Raw genomic sequence first — 20,041 nt, 5'->3', positions numbered from 1 at the left:
TGTAGAGCAGAATTAGGCAGATACCCACTGATAATTAACATTCAAAAGAGAACGCTCAACTTTTTTAACCAGCTGAAATCCAGCCCCCGAGACACCCTCCACTCCATACCCTCCAAACTCAAGAGCTGAGCCCAGAAAAGAGTCCCCTATGTCAGCTGGTACTGAGGCTGACTGCCCCCTCTCAGACACAGTCTGACCAGCCTCACAACAATACTGCTCTCCAAACACCAATCAGAGTAAAGCAAACTATAACACAATGTAAAGAAACCTACCTGGAACATTGGAAAGAAGAAACTAAAAGCCAAAGTAGATCAGAATGTTATCTAGCCCTAAAAAGAGATGATGAATGAGCAGAACATCTCTCTACTGTCAGAGATAGGAAGCAGAGACAGATCCTCACCAAGTACAGGCTCAGTGACCACAAACTGACAATCCAAACAGGAAGACACAAACAATCATGGCAACCAAAAGAAAACAGAACATGTGGTCACTGCTCGACAGGTGAGGCTGAGACAGAGATGCACTTTCTCCTACAATGTAAAATATTCACTGAAACGAGGAACATTTATTTTAACAAATTCAATTCTGTAATATCAGAGTTCAAAGAGCTGAATGACATCTCAAATTAAAAATACTCCTGGGAGAGGGAGATAGGGCATATCTGCTGCCCAATATGTATCAACATGCCACAACCTGAGGGACAGTGAATGACCGACACACACGCACACGCATGCACACGCACACACACACACACACACACACACACACACACACACACACACACACACACACACACACACTGTGTCCTGGTCTGGAGTCAGTTTAGTGGTTTGGAGTCAGTGTGCTGGTCTGGAGTCAGTTTAGTGGTTTGGAGTCAGTGTGCTGGTCTGGGGTCAGTTTAGTGTTTTGGAGTCAGCCTGCTGGTCTGGAGTCAGAGTGCTGGTCTGGGATGTGTGAAGGTTTGGACCTTTAGCAGCTCCTCCTGGCTGCTGAACGCAGGATGAGGGAGACGCCATCGACCCTCTCTGTACTTCTGAGTGATGAAGTCTCGCCTCTGCTCCGGTGAGGAGTCACAGTCCACCTCCTCCGATACAGAGAGACGGGACGCCCAGAAATCATTGGACCGGTCGTTCCCCAGCATGATGAACAGCTGACGCACACAAACAAACACACAAATAAATCAACACAAAATCACAAGATTCAGGTCAACAGGTTAGAACATGGATACCAAACTGAACGGGTCCAGACAGGTTCCAACGGGTCCCAACAGGTCCCAACAGGTCCTAGCTGCGGTTGAGCTCGTGGTCTCTAACACTTTTAGCTCCAGAGCTACAGTGAAGACTTCAGTTTGATAAAAGGTGTAAATAACTACGAAACTTCACCTGACTTTCATCAGCATGGACGGAGGGGATGATGACTGAGTTTACTTTTTGGGTGAACTGTTCCTTTAACAGTGTCAGGCTCATGTCAGGTGCAGACGTGATAAACAGAACACCTGTCGAGGTCGGGTCGAGCTCTGTTCCGAGTCTCTCGTACTCAATGGGATTATCTCTTGCAAGTATAATGACGGCCATGTGCCAGACACATGATGATGTCACAGTCTTAACTGACAAGATCTAATCAGTTCATCCTTCAGTGCAGGTGGACTGATGTGGACTGATGTGGACTGGTGTGGACTGATGTGGACTGATGTGGACTGGTGTGGACTGATGTGGACTGGTGTGGACTGATGTGGACTGGTGTCTGATGTGGTCTGATGTGGACTTATGTGGACTGGTATGGACTGATGTGGAATGGTGTGGACTGATAACCCTGAAACCTGACCCTCATGTCGGGACCGTCATCGGCACAGAGCACTACTACAGGTCCACACACAGGACACATCGTGGTTGATGTCTCCTGAGCAGAGTGATGTATGTAACAGCAGTGAAAAGGTGTTCAGGTGATAGACTGGTCCTGGTCCAGGTTCAAGTTTTGGTTTTGGTTCTGGACCCACCTGGACGATCTCGTTGCTCCACACGCTGGTGTCCAGTTTCAGACTCTGAACCTTTGAGACCATCGTCCCCAGACCTCTGTGCTGCCCTGCAGGTGAGACACATACACACAAACACGTCAGACTTCATTTATCACAACCTGTTGGATGAGCTCCTGTCTTTTTAATCCCACCCACAAAACTCTGATTGGTCGGTTGTTTTTCAGGTCTGACTCTGCTGTGAAATGTGTCAATCAAACTCTGGTGACGACTCAACAGCCGGACAGAGAGTGGGCCTGAAACAGACCATGTGATGTCACTTCCTGTTTCAACCTCTTTGTTTCTTTCAGCAGCTTTTTGTTCCTGAAACAGAAACTTTGATCCTGAACAAGAAGAGTTCAGTTTCAGGTGTAACACACACACACACACACACACACACACACACACACACACACACACACACACACTTTCTACAATGTGGTTGAACCAGCACAGTGACAGTTTCACCTGTACTGATTCATGTCTGCACAGGTGTTCTCAGGTGTAACACAAACACACACACTGACACACACATTGACACACAAACTGAAACACACTGGTGTTTAACAACAGAATACAGACGGTTTAATCTGATGGATCAGAACTGATCAGAACTGATCAGAACTGTATTAATCTGTATGACTGCAGATTATATAATCTAGTCTACACCACTGATTTGAGCGTCAGGTACCTGCACAGTTCTTGCAGATGACCACACACAGGTTGATGGAGGCCCAGTCGGGGTTCAGGGCCTTGCAGTCGGCACACATCCGGTTGGATCGGTTGGACCAGATCTTCTCGGCCACCTCGTAATCTGACAGAGTCTCTGCAATGGCCTCCTGCAGCGCCTCCATCCAGTCCCGTTTGTCCCGGTCCGACTCGGCCGTGAAGCTGAGGAGGCGGAGCAGAGGTGAGATCAGACTTCAGTGTTCAAACAAGACCAGAAACCAGCAGGCTGAAGTGAGTCTGCTTCAGTTTGAGCTGCAGGGATTTAACTGCCAGGAGCTTTTTCCCCCTCAGTGCTTTTCAGCAGCAGAAACATGTTGATGCAAGTTTCATCTGCAGAACGTCACACGACTACATACGTCCAGTTTTTACAGGTTTTAAAGCAGGAAACAGTTCAAATATGTTTGTTTTGATTGTTAAAGGTGCACTATGTAGAGAAAAATCTCCACTTATTGATTTTCATTACTGAATAAACAAACACACAACACAAGTTCATCTGTTGTTCTGTGTTTATGGCAGCAGGACCATCGTATGAAGCCAGCGTTCAGCTTCAAACTGTCCTGAGACCTTTTGCCTGTGGTCTTATGATTACGTTATAAATATTGTTAATATGAACTTTCTGAGTTAAATTAGATTTTTCTGAATCTACATAGTACACCTTTAAACTTCAAGAACCAATAGTCAAATCAATAAACCTGGTCCGGTCTACTTCCTGGACAGCTGTATGCTGCATTGATACCTGAAGGTTTTGTATGGCGTGATGAGGTCGAAGCTCTTGTGCTTTCCATCTCTGATTGTTGCTCCTCGAGCTTCGATCAGCGTGATGCCGATCCCATTACGGAAACACTGCACACACACACACACACACACACACACACACACACACACACACACGTTAGAGACACACATGAACATGAACACATGAATAAAAACATGTTGGGACAAAGTTACAGCACGAAAAAGACGTTTGTCTGCGTTTGTCAGCAAGAACTGCTTCAGCTCAAATAAAATATAAAATCATCTGATCACAGAACAAGTAATCAATACATGAAGAAGTCCTTCATGTCTCTGCTACATGACCAGACAAGCCTGTGAACAGAGACTCTGATTGTGTTGAAGGAGAAAAAACGTGCCACAAGATCCCAGAAAACTCCTGAAACAGCTGAATTTTCATTAGAAACGGTTTCAACTCAACAGATTTTGCTCAAAGCGTGAAGAGCAGAGCAGAAAACAAACATCTCACCTGTTCGCTCTTGTAGAGCCAGATCTGCTCCGTGTTGATGGCGGCGTACACTTTGGATTTGGTTCCTTTGAGCTCGAGGACGCCGTGTTTCTGACAGTGTGACCCGGGACCGAAGCGCCGCCGACCGAACACCAGCTGATCTCTGACGTGTTCCTGCAGTGTGCCGACCCAACGCCGCCTCAGCACTGAGGTACAGCAGACACATCATCATCATCATCATCCCCATCATCATCCCCATCATCATCCCCATCATCATCATCACCATCATCACCATCACCATCGTCACCATCATCACCATCACCATCATCATCACCATCATGACCATCGTCATCATCACCATCACCATCATGACCATCATCACATCACCATCATGACCATCATGACCATCGTCATCATCACCATCATCACCATCAGCCTTGTTTAACATGATTCTCTCACTGTGCTCTCATGACTTTCCTCCTGACAGTTATCTCACTGTTCTCAGTTCTGTCTCTTTGTAAAGTTTAATAAAGTTTCACCGTCAGTCTTCATATCAACCTCTGAAGAAGAAATGCAGGAACTTCTAGAAACCTCACCTGCACTCTGACTGAAGGAACCAGGAACTACATTTACTTCCTGTCCCCTGAAGTGTTTTCTGATGGTTCAGAGTTCAGAGTGCTGACACGTCGAACACCTAGGTTGCCACAGACCACTGTTCAGGACTGTGTTTCAACATCTGTCAGAGTGAAACCACTGGATATTTTAAGGAGACATTGGGACATTTTACAGATGTGTTTGTGGAAAAAGAACCAGGAGTTTAAAGACAAACGTGATGTTTTCCTAAAACTAACCAAGTAGTTTTTGACCCTGAACCTAACCAGAGCAGAAACACAGAGACGTCACAACATGAAACTGAAGATAAGAAACGTAAAGTTTCATCACATCCGTGTTTTACAGAAGCATTTCCAACATTAATTCTGATGATTGTGTGCGCTCTCTGTCTCCTCCTCTCTTCTTCTTCTTACTTCCTGCCTCACCCCGCAGAATTAAAACTCTCCTCTATTAACCATTATATTTGTACAGAGTTGGTTGAGAGCTGCAGCAGCAGAGTCGAGTCACATGACCTACTGAGCTTCATACACTGTTGCACATCACTATGTCTGACATTATTATTATTATTGTCTCTGTATGTAACAGGTGAATTAATTCAAAACTATTTAGCGTAACTTCTGGTATGTTTTAACTGTGACTATGTTTTATTTATTTCATATATTTAATATTTTTCTGTCAAATTAAAATGTCATCAAAGGATCTTCTTTGAACCTAAAAAGCTGTTAGTGTGAGTTTTTACCTTCATTATCAGCCCTGAACACAAAGATCCTCTGACTTGTCACAATTTCAAATTTATTGTCTTTGGCTAGGCGGGCCATCTGGATGGCAGCCAATGGGATCACTCCTTTAGGGTAGACGTCCTGGAACAGAGATGGGAAACAATTCAAACATTTTTAATGATCACTGACGTGTCTCATTCAGGCTGAGGAGGACTTTGTTATAGACAATATTCACTGTTAGTTTCTGTTCCAGCAAACAAACAGTTTTGTAGAGACATTAGAGACATTAAACACGTTGTTTGTACCTTGTCGCTGCCGAAGTACATCAGGTTTTTGCCGTCAAACTTGACGTAGCGCTTCTGGAAAACATAGTTCCTAAAAAGAAAAACACTCGTCAGATCCAGAGACATCGTCACAGACACCAAGACAGAAAGACACACCAGACTGTGTTCAAGACCAGTCCTCTGTGTCACACTTGTACAATTTGGTTTCTTTCTGCTCTGAAACTAAAAGTTTTGGATGATGTCGAAATATTCAAGCTCTATAGATATAAAACATCGGCAGAAATAGAAACATCTGTATCTGGATCAAGTTTAATGTAGTCATATTGCTGAAACACCAAAGAGAAGCAGAAGGAAGAAAAGAAGGAAGAAAAGACAAACACACCGAGTGGAGGATGAAGAAGAGGAGGAGGAAGATAGGAAGGTGACAAGGCAGCTTCTGAGGAGGGAGGAGATACAGGGAGGAGCAGAGAGGAGGAGACGCAGCATGACAGCCAGCGCTGACCTGTGACCCCTGACAAACACACACACACACACACACACACACACACACACACACACACTCTGTACATGAATAACATCAGACAGAACAGGAAGGTGTGTGTCGCTTCTTTATCTTGAACATTTGACTGCTGTGATTGGCCAGTCTCCTTAAAAATCTCTTAAGAACTCCCTAAAAGCCTCTGGAACTTCGTCAAAGCCCCTACAGTCTCCTTAAAATCTCTGGAACTTCCCTAGAAACATCTGGAATCTCCTTAAAATTCTCTGAAACTCTTATGAACCTCAGGAACTTACTCAAGGAAAACTGGAAATTCCTCAAGGCCTCTACAACCTTCTTACAATCTCAGGAAACCCTTAAAAACATCTATGATGTCTTTAAGAACCTAAGGAACTTTGCTTGATGACTACTGGAAACTCCTCAAGGACGTCTACAACCTCCTCAAAAACCTCTAGAACTTGCTCGAGGACACCTAGGAGGACTTCCAGGACCTCAGATAACTCCTCTTCAATCACTCTTTCATTTTTTAACACCAGCCATATAGAACCCTCCCCGGTCTAACCAGCTGTGCAAATCAAACGCACCCCTGTGGAGACAACTTGTCAAGCCAGCCGCTGATGATGGGTGGGGCTCTCTCGGTCAGGGAGGTGTAGCTGGCGTAGGGGGAGATGGTCAGGTCCTCATCGGCCTCTGAGGGGAAGGTGTGGGGGGGCAGGGAGAGGTAGCGCAGGGGGGGTGGAGGTTCTCCAACGGTGCTGTAACCCTGAGAGTCGCCAGAGTGAAGCGCATGAGACAAACGTCTCGTCCAGGAGAACTTCTGACTCCTGAGGGTACAAACACAACTTAATTAACACCGTTTAGAGAAGATTACAGCTTATAATCGAAATTGTTCTTGAACTTATTTATATCAGTTGAGTAAACAGTCTCAGCACACTGTTCTGTAGCTTCTTTTCATTGTTGAGAACAAACTCTGAACCGAAACATTAACTAAGTTTTGTCTGCATTCAATACATAATAAGTTAAACCATCTGGCACTGCAAAATCTTGAAACAGACTTTAGTTCATGAAGTCTAAAGAGAAGATCTACAAAATAAAAGTGAGTCCAGTACCCTGGGCCACTCCAGAGTGTTGTCAATATGCAGATGATACTGTTTTAAATATCTGTCAGACTGCCTTTAATATTTCAGCTAATTTAACTTCAGCGTGTGATGAACATAGTATTATCTGCATATTGACTGAACTCTGGAGTCCCCCAGGGTTCAGTACTCAGCCCAATGTTATAGTGTAAATGTTCTTAATCCTTTTTTTGTTTGTGTGAATTCCTGGATTTATGTGATGTCAAGATATTATTATGTATATATACAGTATTCAATATTTGACCACACTAAGCTAAAAACAGAGTTGCGATGTCTTACCCATGATCCTCTGCATGTTTCTCTTCCAGTCTGCTTCTTTCACTCTGCAGGACAAAATATCAAATTAGCACATTTGTATTGTCAATGTAAACAAACGCCGGAAATTAAACCAAATCTGGGACATTTGTGATCATTTAGGAGCTGATCTCTCTCCATGCTGAGTTCACCAACCAGGGAGAGGCAGAAGAAAAGAAGGAGCTTTACAAAGTTCTCTTTTTCGCTGTGTGCTGCTCTCTCACCTCAATGATGAGTGGATTTCTTCTGGTTTGGAAAACAGTTTCACAGTACGGGCTAATCTCCTCCTCAGGGTCATCTGTTGAAGCTGTTGAACAGAAAACTCAAAGTTAATTGAGTACTGTAGTGTGGATGGTAATGTGCCACATAAACACAACTTAACATAAACACAACGTGGTGCCAAATTCAGGTCAGATGTTTAGTAAAAAGTGTTATTGTGCACTTACATCATGTTTTCATTCACAGTCACACCTGTACTTACCTCTGGCTGATCCTGAAGAGTTGTTACTTAAAGTGCTGCCACTGAAAACAAAAATACAGACACAATCAACAGATCAGCTATCAATAACTGATTTAAAGAAACACTCCAGTGACTTAACATATCCTAACCTTACTGGTCAAGCTACAGAAACACTGGACCCACTGGATTATATATCCCATCCAGCCTGAGAACATTTTAAGATCCTGATGAAATCTTCAAACTGAAAAGTTGTTCTTGATAAAACATGTGTGGATGCAGTTTTGACCGTTTAAACCTCTGGTCCAGCAGAAACCCAGTGCAGATATATATCTCTCTCTGCTGTCGACACGCCCTTCTGTCTGTTTCAGAAAGTTCAGAAACTGTCCAACGCAGCCCTACAAATTTCAGCGTCACTATGATGAGGAAAGGTGAGTTTTGAGAAGCTCTTTTAAGATCTGAGAAGCACTTAATCTGATAACATACTGACCTCAGACAATTAATTTCGCATCTGCGTAAAAGGAGATCTCTCTCCATACCAGCAGGTGGCAGTAGTCTATATTCATCAGCCAAAAAGAAAAACCAGAAGACTGCAGATATACAAACTGATGTTTTTTCACTCCACTCTCACTGATATAGTCACTCTGACAGAGAAACTACACTGCTATGGCAACAGGCTCATGAAGCTTTCACTGTTGGCCTGGTGTGTCAGGCCTGGAGGCTAATAATGGATGTTTTTCGGAGAACAACTGAAGACACAAATTAACCTCCTTATGTGGACTCTGATCTGGAAACAAGTCCATCAAATTGACCTACCTGTTCCTCTCGGGCTTCCTGTCAGGTGTTTGTCTGGGTGGAGTCGGAGGAGCTGACTGCTGGTTGCAGTAACTTTTCCCTCCACTGGGAGCAGTGTAACCCGGTAAAGTGCCCCAGTAGATCTCATTAGAGACCATCTCCATCCCTCCAGCTCTGGGTGAACCGGATGGTGAGGATCCAGAGAGCCTGTTGTCAAGACTACCAGGACAGGAAGTGACAGGAAGTGTCTGGTTCTGTTCTGTCCGCACAGGTGAAGAAGAAGTGGGCGGGGACCCCTGGAACGTAGCGGGGGTGACCCCGCGGTTCAGCCTAGGAGGAACAGGAGGTAACGACCCCCCTGCATCTGAGAGAGACAAGCTTCGACTCGGCCTCCTCCTCTCTGCCTGGCTCAGTCTGCGGCTCGGCGTGGCCGACTTGTCGTTGAGGTCAGAGGTCAACCTGTCCTCAGGTGTGGGCATGTCCCCTGAGGTCAAACCCTCTAACAGAGTAAAACAGATCGACTCCTGGGAGAGCCTCCTGGGTGGGGGAAGGTCAGGGGTTGGACAGAAGTGGACGGGGGTGGTTCTGCGCCGGTTGAAGACGGTTCTGGGTTTAGGAACTGGCTTCACCAGTGGTCTGCTGCTGTCAGAGTTGGTCAGCATGGCGGCGAGGTTTGGAGCAGAGCTGTTCCTGAACGCCTCAAAGTTAACGGGTCCCGACGGCGACGCAGCGCTGCGACCTCGCACTGATGAAGAAATGTCTGTCACAGACTGACAACGATCACGTGGGAGATCAGTTTTCTGATTGGCTCTCTGAGCCTCTGTCCTCTGAATGTGACCGACCAATCGTAGGATTCTCTTCCTGTGTCCTGTGGCGGTTATACCCAGACTGACCAGCGCATCATGATCCAGGTGTGTGAAGTCTCTAGCCAATAAGAGCCCACCTCTACGGAAGTCGTCCAGGTACCTGCAGTGGAAACAAGCAATTAAGTTTAAACAATGACGATGATGAAGATGTTACCACCTGAGTGTCGACTAAAAACAAGAACACAACTTAAACTCAGCACCATAAAATCGATACAGACTCTGTGTTTGGTGCTCTGACGGATTCTTCTTCCTCTGAATCTGTCAGTATGAATTTGACCCTGTAGAAAGCTGATGCTTCTGTTAGTCTGACTTTAGTTGAACTAAAAGAAAACTAAATGTGTATGCTATGCTAAGTGTTAGCAGGTTATTGACTCTGACCTCTCCAGATGGATCGCTACCAGCAGCGTCTCAACCGGCGTGCTTCCATCCAGCGAGGCCATGTTGACCAACATGGAGTCTGGATGTGACGTGGTCTCCTCCACATTCAGGAAACACGGCTGCCATCACTGACCTACAGCAGGGACAGACAACTGCTGTCCATCTGGAGGAGACAAGAGACGGGACAAGAGTTCAACCAACAACTGATCCAAACAACACAATGTTCTTCAGTATCTGTCTGTGTTCACACATTTAGACTTCAAACGCCATGCTGGAGCTGATTTCAGGACTGTTTCTGCTAAATGCTGAAACTTTAAATTATCTGCTCCCCTTCTCAACACTCAAATCTTCACTGGAGTTGTGAAGATAAAAGCGTTGTGTAATAAAGGGTGTAAATATGGTCTCCTCAGATCAGGTTGTGATGTATGGAGACATCTGATGTTTTAAATCAAGTCTCCAGCTACTTCAGTTGTTTAGCAGAATGCTGCAACTCTGTTTTACTGTGAAGCTCCAGAAATGTTTTATGAACTACGAGACTTCACCTGACTTTCATCAGCATGGAGGGAGGAGATGATGACTGAGTTTTGGGTGAACTGTTCCTTTAAAGGTGAAACCAGGTTCCAGGTGTATCAGCAGCAGAGGAGCCGTGTGTCTGTTTTACTGCACTGTGATGGCATCACCGTGACCTTTGACCCCCCAGAGGTCACAACACCCCTCCCAGCCAACTAAAACCACAGAAACAAAACATGATGTCATCGGCCGGACACAGCAGCAGTATTGTCTCTGAGCGTCTGCAGCAGGATGACCTTTGACCTGTGGACAGACCGGGGGGGGGGGGGGTCTGCTGAGATGCTGAGAGACAGAGAGGCTCGGTTTGGAAACACGGGCGGCCATTTAATGAAGGAGGAGCACACCACATCACAATAACACACACACACACACACACACACACACACACACACACACTGTCATATGAGCGGTGTGAGGATTATTTTAGAAACTGAACAAACAGGACACAGAGACAGAGACAGAGACAAAGACGAAGACAGAGACAAAGACAATGACAGACACAGAGACAAACACTATCTCATCAGTCTGTAACAACAGCGGGACGATCCATCGATCCTCTCAGTCTGAGGGGACATACTCCTGTCTCAGTGTCTGTCTCAATGTTTGACATTCCATCAGCTGTTCAGAGAATATTAATAAATAAAACCAAACAAAGAACAAAACTCACTACGATCATTAACACTGTGATCAGAGTTCATACTGAGAGAGGAGGACACATCACACACACACACACACACACACACACAGGATACAGGGAGTGCCTGCAGCTGAGGCGAGGCATGTAACCTCAAGCTGAAGGGTGGAGGGCTTTCAAAGAACACACTGTGTGTGTGTGTGTGTGTGTGTGTGTGTGTATGTGACCTTGGTCAGCAGTGATTGTGTATCTCTGTGTTTCCTGAAAAAGGTTGGAATGTGTTACGTTTTACCTCACTGACTTCTGTTTGTGTGTGTTGTGTGTGTGTGTGTGTGTTACAGTGAGTGTGTGTGTGTTGTGTGTTACAGTGTGTGTGTGTGTTCGGCAGCAGTCACTCTCATGTTTAGTGATCTGATGTGAAATCAAACATGTTTAAATATTTGAGATAAATGAATAACCATATTTAAACAGTGAAGACGTTATAAATGATTTGGTTCCAGTTCTCTGTGGACGACTGAAGACGTTTCTCTCACAATAACTACTTTTAATATTTGTAGGTGTTGAAGAAGGTTCACTGAAATATAATCATCATCTCATATACAGTCTCTCATTGTGTTCACATGTGGTGGTCAGAGTCATGGGAGGTGAGTCTCTCTGTGACCAACAACACTTCAAACTGATCTATGTGACTGACTGACTGACTGACTGACTGATTGATTGATTGATTGATTGATTGTCCTGCAGTGTGAAGCTCCATATGGACGAGAAGACGCTGGGCGACATCAGAGTCAATAAGTGTGAAATACAAGTGAACTGGATGAATCATGAAGTTCTGAATATGTTGACAAACTGACCATTAAAGAAACGAGAAGTGGTGAACTTTATTGTGAAATATCTTGTTGCATAATCACAGACAACAGCAGGACGTCACTGTCAGTCCTGATTCACTTCATGTTACATCATCTGAACCAACGTCTGTCTGTCTGCCTGTCTCTGTCTCTGTGTCTGGCTGTCTGTCTGTCTGTCTGTCTGAGGGACAAAACTAAAAACAGCAGTGTTTCCTTTTTCTGCCTTCACAATAAGAGCACTAATATCATCAGTGTTGATCATGTCACAGGTAAAAGTATATTTTGTTTGTCGCAGTAAGAAGGAAACACTGAACACTGTCCATCACACACACACACACACATACACACAAGATGACACCAAACTGAATGTACCCGCATGATAAAAATAACTGCTGGACACACACACACACACACACACACACACACACACACACACACACACACACACACACACACAAAGGTCAGCAGCGTCCAGTTTGAAGACAAAGGAGGAGGAGGAAGTGAGTCACTGCAGCTTCCTCCTGTCGACCTCTTTCCTCTAAACATGAAACCAGCGTCTGTTCTCAGATCAGCCAACGACGTCTGGATCCATAAAAACTTTACTGAATTATGTGACGAACACGTGAACAGACAGAAACATTCAGCGCCTCAAACACACAAATCATTTAAACTTTTGTCTCAACAGAAGACGACAGCTGAGAAAAAACCTGTCCACTGAGACTGACAGTGAAAACTGTCCAGATGTGTGACAGAACTCAAGAGATTTAAGACTGATGAAGAGTTTCAGTCACTGTGAGTCATCGTCAGCTCACACGATGACGCTGAGTCAATAAATCTCTTCACATCACTCGTTTGAACAGGAAATTACAACAGTTTGATGATGATGAGGTTCATCTGAATGTAGACACACAGACACACAAAACAAAAAGACAGAGAGACACAACAACAACATGTGAGATATCAGGTGTGCAGAGAAAGAGAGGAAGAGGAGCCTCAGAGGGGGAAGAAGGTTCATGGTAGGAAGCTGCTGAAGGCTGCAGATAAAGGACGAGGACACACACACTATCACACACACACTCCCATCACACACACACTCCATCACACACACACTCCCATCACACATACACTCCAATCACGCACACACTCCATCACACACACACACTCCATCACACACACACACACTCCATCACACACTCCCATCACACACTCCATCACGCACACACTCCATCACGCACACACTCCATCACACACACACTCCCATCACACACACACTCCATCAAACACACACTCCATCACACACTCCCATCACACACACACTCCATCACGCACACACTCCATCACACACACACTCCATCACATACACACTCCCATCACACACACACTCCATCACACACACACTCCCATCACACACACACACTCCATCACACACACACTCCCATCACACATTCCCATCACACACACACTCCCATCACACACACACTCCCATCACACACTGCAGACAAACAGACAGCAGCAGCAGTCAGTGTGACCTGAGCTGTGTCTGACAGGCTGTGAGGCTATGCTTCACATGACACAACACAACACAACTCTGTCTCTGGAGTCGTGACATGACTGATCAGTGACAGGAAGTCATAGAGGGAGACGAGGATGGATCAGGATGTGTCCGACTGGTTCCTGACCTCTGACCCTTCAGGGACACCCTCAGTGTGAGCTTGCTACCTCACAGCTGATGTACAGCACAGTCATCTGGATGATCTGTGAGAATAATGACTGGAGACGATCTTCTCTGTGTTCGCTGTGAACACATCACGACACTCTGAACACAACTCTACAGATGATGCAGACAGACGGACGGACAGAGAGAGAGACAGACAGACAGAGAGACAAGTGGGGATGTTAGTGATCTCGATCAGGCCTGGACTCATTCTATACTGATCCGCTGGGACGAGTCTGAAGCAGGGCTTAGGTGTGATCTGCTCACCTGGATCTGTCCTGCTGCCTGACAGACAGACAGTCCTCATCGGATCTGAACCGACCGACACCCCAGAATCTGCAAACTTCCACTTTACTGCAGCAGAGACGCTGAAGTGAAAAGTTCTTCTGAGTCAGACAGTCTGACATGAACAATGGGTCGGTTCATCCGTCAGGTCGGGCCAACAGAAAGTGTCAGAATAAAAGAAGGACGTCAGGCTTCAGAGGACGGAGAGACGACACACAGAAACTAAACTGGTAACCTGTCAACACGAGGAAGGAGAAGAAATGTGCAGTCAGCACAACTGTAGGTGGACTCAGTGACACTCAGACACTCAGCATGTCGTTTCAGTGACCTGGAATCAGCTGATAGTACGGCTGTCATGAGTCTGTTTGATGTGTGATGTAAAGTGAGCCCGTCACATCTGGATCAGTACCAATCAGCAGATCGTTTTTCGTTTTTCTCTTTACAAAGATATTTTACAACAACAGCTCGACTTTGTCCTGCTGTCTCTATATTCAGCAAAAATACACAACAGACAGCAGCCGTCAGTGATTCAACAAGAAACTACAGAAGTTCCTCTAATCTGTCCAGAGTGAACTCTATTCACAAACAAGTCAATAAAGGATCTCTGAAACATGTCCGGCACTGTCAGTTTCCTCCAGTCAGCTGATTGTCTTTATCACACAGGAGAAGAGTCAGGAAGCAGCGCTTCAGGCTAATTCCAAGCTAGCTGCAGGCTAATGCTAAGCTAGCTGTGACGAGCCTTTTTGATGTGTTTTCTTTCTTTTGTACACACGAGCTGAAGCACACAGGAGGGGCTGGACCTGAAACGTGATCTCAATATATTTTTGATTTCAGATCTAGGGGAGCATCAGGAAGGAATCATTCAATCAATCAATCAATCAGCAGAAGATGAAACAAACGCTGGTTTTCTGTTTTTGTTCATCAGTGAGCTGCAGAGACGCTGGACAGAGCCAGGCTAACAGTTTCCCTCTGCTTCCAGTCTTTATGCTAAGCTAGGCTAACCTCAGGCTGATGACTCTGTGTTTACTTCAGCAACCTCATCTGTTACTGTCCAAACAGGAAGTTAGGGAGAGACAGAGCCTGATTGGATGACAGACCTGTCAATCAAAGTGCTAAACAAAGCTGACTGTGAGTGGACGAGCAGAGAGAGAGAGGAAGAGAGGAAGGAAGGAAGGAGGGTGAGGGGGAGGGGGGGAGTAAAGTGAGAACAAGAGAGAGAGAGTGAGAGCAAGGGTGGGCGAGTGAGCAGTACAATAACAGAGAGTCTGTATTGTGAGGAACAGAGGGCTGATTGTTCAGAGCTGTGACTGGAACCACATACTGAGACCCACTGAGACACACTGGGAACACACTGGGAACACACTGGGGACACACTGGGGACACACTGGGAACACACTGGGAGACAGTAATCAGTTACTTTCAGTAATAAACTACTTTAATCCTCCACACGTCTCATCTTTGAAATCAATCACAGTCAGACAGAAGCCGTCATTCTGAAGGGATTCAGTCAGCTGTTAGCTTAGCTTTAGCATCAAAGTGAAGCTGCAGCTGATTGTTGAGTGGACTAATTATCAATCAATCAATCAATCAATCAATCAATAACATAGTGATGACCTGCAGCTGCAGACAGTACAGGTGAGAGGTGTTCAGAAGAGTCATGAGTGTTTTGAGGACCAGGAAACACTGAAACATACGTAATGCTCCTTTAAGACTGAATCATGTACAGAGGCAGAGGTGATGTCACAGCACACGTGATGACATCACAGTGACATCACAGCACAGAGTACTGAGAATTAAAACATGAAAGGAGCTCAACGCACCCAACTTCAATGACACCAATCAATTGATTGATTGATTGAGAAGAAGAAGAGTTGGAGTTGGAGAAGGAGAGCGGGGAGCGAGGAAATAAGATTGTTGGGACGTCCCCTCAGTTTTATTGTGAAGCTCCGGCTCAAACAGGAAGTGGAGTTTCCTCTTTACAGGATGTTTGTGCTGCATGTGAACGCCCTCACTCTTCATCATCATCATCAATAATCTGATGACAGAAACAATATGTACATGGAGACGATGAAATCATTTGCTGTCTCTGGACCGATCAGATTATTGACCGATGATCAGAAGTATAATAAACCTGTCAGTTACTCCTCTGATCAACTGATCAATAACTCAGTCAATACACTACTGATTGATGATCAGACACTGGAACGTGCTGTCAGTCCCAGAGGAGATACTCTACTTTATACTATGTTTACTCAATTACTTTAGTTACTTTACAGATTCAGATAATTCAAACAAACTATGATCAATAAGTAAATGCTGATGTGCTGTTATTGGTTCGGATTAAACTTTATTGATCTTTGGAGGTGAACTCACAAACTATCAGCAGGTTATAAAATGAGCTGATCGCTCATCAATAATCCGAAATCAATAATATATCAGGAAACAGTACTTTTACTCTAGTATTGATACTTTTACTTCAGTATTTCCTCCAACCACCTGTTGTGTTTATCATCATGTATGACATCATCATCATCACCATCATCATCAGATATGATGGTGGTGCCTGTCTGTCTCTCAGCCTGTCTGTCTCTCAATAACTCCTTCACATAAAAAGCCTCTGAGATTCACTTTGCGCCAAAACTCGCTCCGTGCGTCACTGAGCCCGGAGACAGAGACCAGGACCAGGACTCAGAGACCAGGACCAGGACCAGGACCACAGTCAGTGAGGACAGACGGACAGCAGGACGAGCCGCTTCCTGCGGAACTCAAATCCACCACATCTGACACCCAAACATCTCAAGAGTCTCACCTCTGATCCGGTCTGGATTCTGGTCTGTATCCCGGTCTGGATCCCTGTCTGGTTTCTGGTCTAGTTTCCGGTCTGGATTCTGGTCTGGACCCCTGTCTGGTTTCTGGTCTGTGTTCCGTACCGTGCAGGTCTCTGTCCCGGTGTATAAGGCAGCAGAGTCCGGAGCGTGTCTCGGTCGGACTGGAACTTCTGGGAGGAGACACTCCGCTCTGCTCTGAATGACGTCAAGTTACACACAACAACGACTGATGACGCTTCCTGCTGTGACCGTCAAAATAAAAGCAACAAGCCAGGACAGTTTCCGCCCAAATAAGATCCGTGTTGATGAGCGCGTGCTTATTTTATATGATGCAGATTCAAATCAGTGATCATTAATAGATAGAAATAATAAAAGATACGAAAAAATATTTGGTGGACTATTATTGTTATTATTATCATTATAATAATAATAATAATAATAATAATAATAATAATAGTAATAATAATAAATGATAAGACAGAACTTCATTAATCCAAAAGGACATTGTTGTGCTCAAAATGACAGAAACAGAAGAATAAAAACAAAAACAACAGACTGATAATCAAACAGTTTGAAAGGAGCTAATGCTAACAGCCAAATAACATAACAATAAAATAAGATATTTCAAATAAACAGAAATATACAAATATTTATCGCTATGTGTATTAATAAATGCATAATATTATCATACTGATTGAAAACAATAATAAAACGAAAATAAAAACAAAATCATTAAAATGTTTAAATGTATGATAATAATTTCAGTATGTATGTTTTAATGTAAAAGTCTGAGTGTGACCACGTTCAGACAGGTTTGTCTTTAGATAATGAAGTGAACTGAAAAATCAACAAACAAACAAAATGTAAATAACAATATATTTAATTATAATCAATCAATGTGATTTTAACTTCTTCAGTAAGAGACAGAAGCTTTATTGATCTCAAGAGTTTTTATAGTTATTAAATAGTAATAATAATGATTTATTTTTAGAGATGATTTTCATACTTTTCTGAAGATTTTATGTAAAAGAAAATGTAGTTTTATTTTGAAGTTTATGTGTTGTGGGTGCAGTTTCCTGTGGCCCCGCCCTCTGTGCTCAGCTCTCATTGGATAATTGACACAGGTTCAGCCATACTGTGAAGTCCTGGTGAAACTAAACATGTTGCTTTAATAAGTTCACACTCATCAGTCTGTGGATGGTTAGCTAGTCTGCAGCAGCTGCTTCCTGTCCTGATCCTCCATCACTGAGTCTGATCCACTCAGACGACTTCAGCTCGCCCCGAACTTCAAATCCCTCAAACTGACATACAGCCAAGACTGTGCCTCCTCCTCCTCCTCCACCTCCTCCTCCTCTTCCTCCTCCTCTTCCTTCTCCTCCTCCTCCTGCTCCTCCTTCTCCTCCCCCTCCACCTCCTCCTCCTCCTCCTCTTCCTCCCCCTCCTCCTCCTGCTCTTCCTCCTCCTCTTCCTGCTCCTCCTGCTCTGCCTCCTCCTCTTCCTACTCCTCCACCTGCTCCTCCACCCCCCCTTCTGCTCCTCCTCCTACTGCTCCTCCTTCTCCTCTGCCTCCTCCTCCTGCTCCTCCTCCTCGTCTTCCTCCTGTTCTTCCTCCCCCCTCCTCCTACTGCTCTTCCTCCTCATCTTCCCCCTCCTCCTCCTCCTGCTCCTCTTCCTCCTCCTCTTCCTCCTGCTCTTCCATGAGACACTTGACTTGCATGAGACAACAGTGCTGAGTCTTCTCTGAACAGTCACAGTCTGAAACTCTGACTGACAGTGAACTCATGGACTGTTTCTACAGACTGTCCCTTTAATGGACCAGTTCACCCACTGGACCGGCCTGCAGATCCAGACTGATCTGAAAAGACTATTTCACCCTCGATGTTCAGTCGAGCTTGTGTATGCTAACACTGTTAGCTCAGCAGAACTACCTGATGCCAACACTGTTAGCTCAGCAGCTCCAGTGAAGATACATATGGTCTCAGATCAGGTTGTGATCTCTTCTGTCCTGCAGACTGTGATCACAGCAGACGAGCTGTATGGAGACATCTGATGTTTTAAACCAAGTCTCCAGCTACTTCAGTTGTTTAGCAGAATGCTACAACTCTGTTTTACTGTGAAGCTCCAGAAATGTTTTGTGGACTACGAGACTCCACCTGACTTTATATCCACAGGAGGAGGAGATGATGACTGAGGCTACAGTTTTAGGTGAACTGTTCCTTTAATGCCTGGAGCGTCAGGACTGGCTCTGGTGTGTCCCTCCTGTTCTCGGTGGACAGCAGCAGTAAAGTGAGGAAGTCCTCAGTGAACACTGCGTCCTGTCCTCAGTGAGCAGTAAGAAGTCGGACAGTGGTGGAGTTTCCTCCTCGCTGCCCAAACAACAATCAGAGCTGTGCAGACAGGAAACAGGAAGTGCCTGAGACAATACAGCGTGGAGAGGATCCGGAGCCCAGCTGCATTTTTCAGGCACGAAACAAGGATGCAGTCACACATAAAGTTTTCCTCCTGACTGCAGGAAGAGCCGAGCAGCAGGAACTCAACACACTCAGGCTGTGATCGCTGATCTGACCCAACACACCCTTCACTTCACTGGATACATTTACACATGTATGTACTAACATGTGTTTTATACATTCAGTTATGACTCACATTAGTGTTCTCACTGGACGTCCTGCAGCACTCACACACAAAATCACAGAAATAAATAGGAACAATAAATAAAGTGCAGCTTTCTGTTTCCCTCAGATCACTGAAAGACGTTTCCACAGAGAGAAATAATAAACATAAAGCTCTTTAATATTTCACATATTCAGCTGAAGGAGTCACATTCAAACATAAGAGCACCATCTTGTGGTCTGATTGAGATGTCTATTTGACAACCTGCAGGAACATAAAACTGATCTTCACACTTTGATCCTGTAACGCAGCTTTAAACACTCAGATCAAGATGAAATCATCTGAATCAGAGTTTAAATCAATTAAAGTTCTCTGTTTTCAGATTGTGGGTTAATGTTGTGTTATAGCAAAGTTATTTTTAGGGCCTTTTGTCAGTTAGCAGAGGTAGAAGAAGTGCTCAGATCCTTTACTCTAGTGAAAGTACTGTGAAAATACTCCACTACAAGTAAAAGTACTGCATTCAAACCTAGAGTTGAACAGATATTGATTACTG

General features: G+C 44.7%; 1 protein-coding gene across 4 annotated transcripts in view; it reads right to left on the bottom strand.

The window, feature by feature from the left end:
- The window catches only part of arap3 (ArfGAP with RhoGAP domain, ankyrin repeat and PH domain 3), a 39,235-nt gene extending 22,193 nt beyond the window's left edge, over positions 1-17,042 (bottom strand). For 2 of the 4 annotated variants that reach the window (XR_014622561.1, XM_084352452.1), the window contains exons 1-15: positions 16,857-17,042; positions 9,997-10,159; positions 8,774-9,718; positions 7,982-8,022; positions 7,725-7,807; positions 7,486-7,529; positions 6,655-6,894; positions 5,957-6,085; positions 5,596-5,665; positions 5,311-5,431; positions 3,981-4,165; positions 3,477-3,583; positions 2,703-2,902; positions 1,997-2,082; positions 968-1,150 (exon numbers count right to left, since the gene is read on the bottom strand). Coding sequence is in view for 3 of the 4 variants with exons in the window: in XM_084352452.1 (XP_084208578.1) it covers positions 968-1,150; positions 1,997-2,082; positions 2,703-2,902; positions 3,477-3,583; positions 3,981-4,165; positions 5,311-5,431; positions 5,596-5,665; positions 5,957-6,085; positions 6,655-6,894; positions 7,486-7,529; positions 7,725-7,807; positions 7,982-8,022; positions 8,774-9,718; positions 9,997-10,070 (2,508 nt within the window). In the remaining variant the exon portion in view is untranslated. Of the gene's footprint in view, positions 1-967; positions 1,151-1,996; positions 2,083-2,702; positions 2,903-3,476; positions 3,584-3,980; positions 4,166-5,310; positions 5,432-5,595; positions 5,666-5,956; positions 6,086-6,654; positions 6,895-7,485; positions 7,530-7,724; positions 7,808-7,981; positions 8,023-8,773; positions 9,719-9,996; positions 10,160-10,538; positions 10,722-16,856 lie in introns of all 4 variants that reach the window. The other 2 variants (XM_084352453.1, XM_084352454.1) reach the window with 2 other exon arrangements.
- Between the last annotated feature and the right edge of the window lie 2,999 nt (positions 17,043-20,041).

The sequence above is a fragment of the Pagrus pagrus genome (assembly GCF_965226575.1).
Source record: "Pagrus pagrus genome assembly, chromosome: 5".
NCBI lineage: Eukaryota > Metazoa > Chordata > Actinopteri > Spariformes > Sparidae > Pagrus > Pagrus pagrus.
This window is presented reverse-complemented; position numbering and strand designations above follow the sequence as displayed.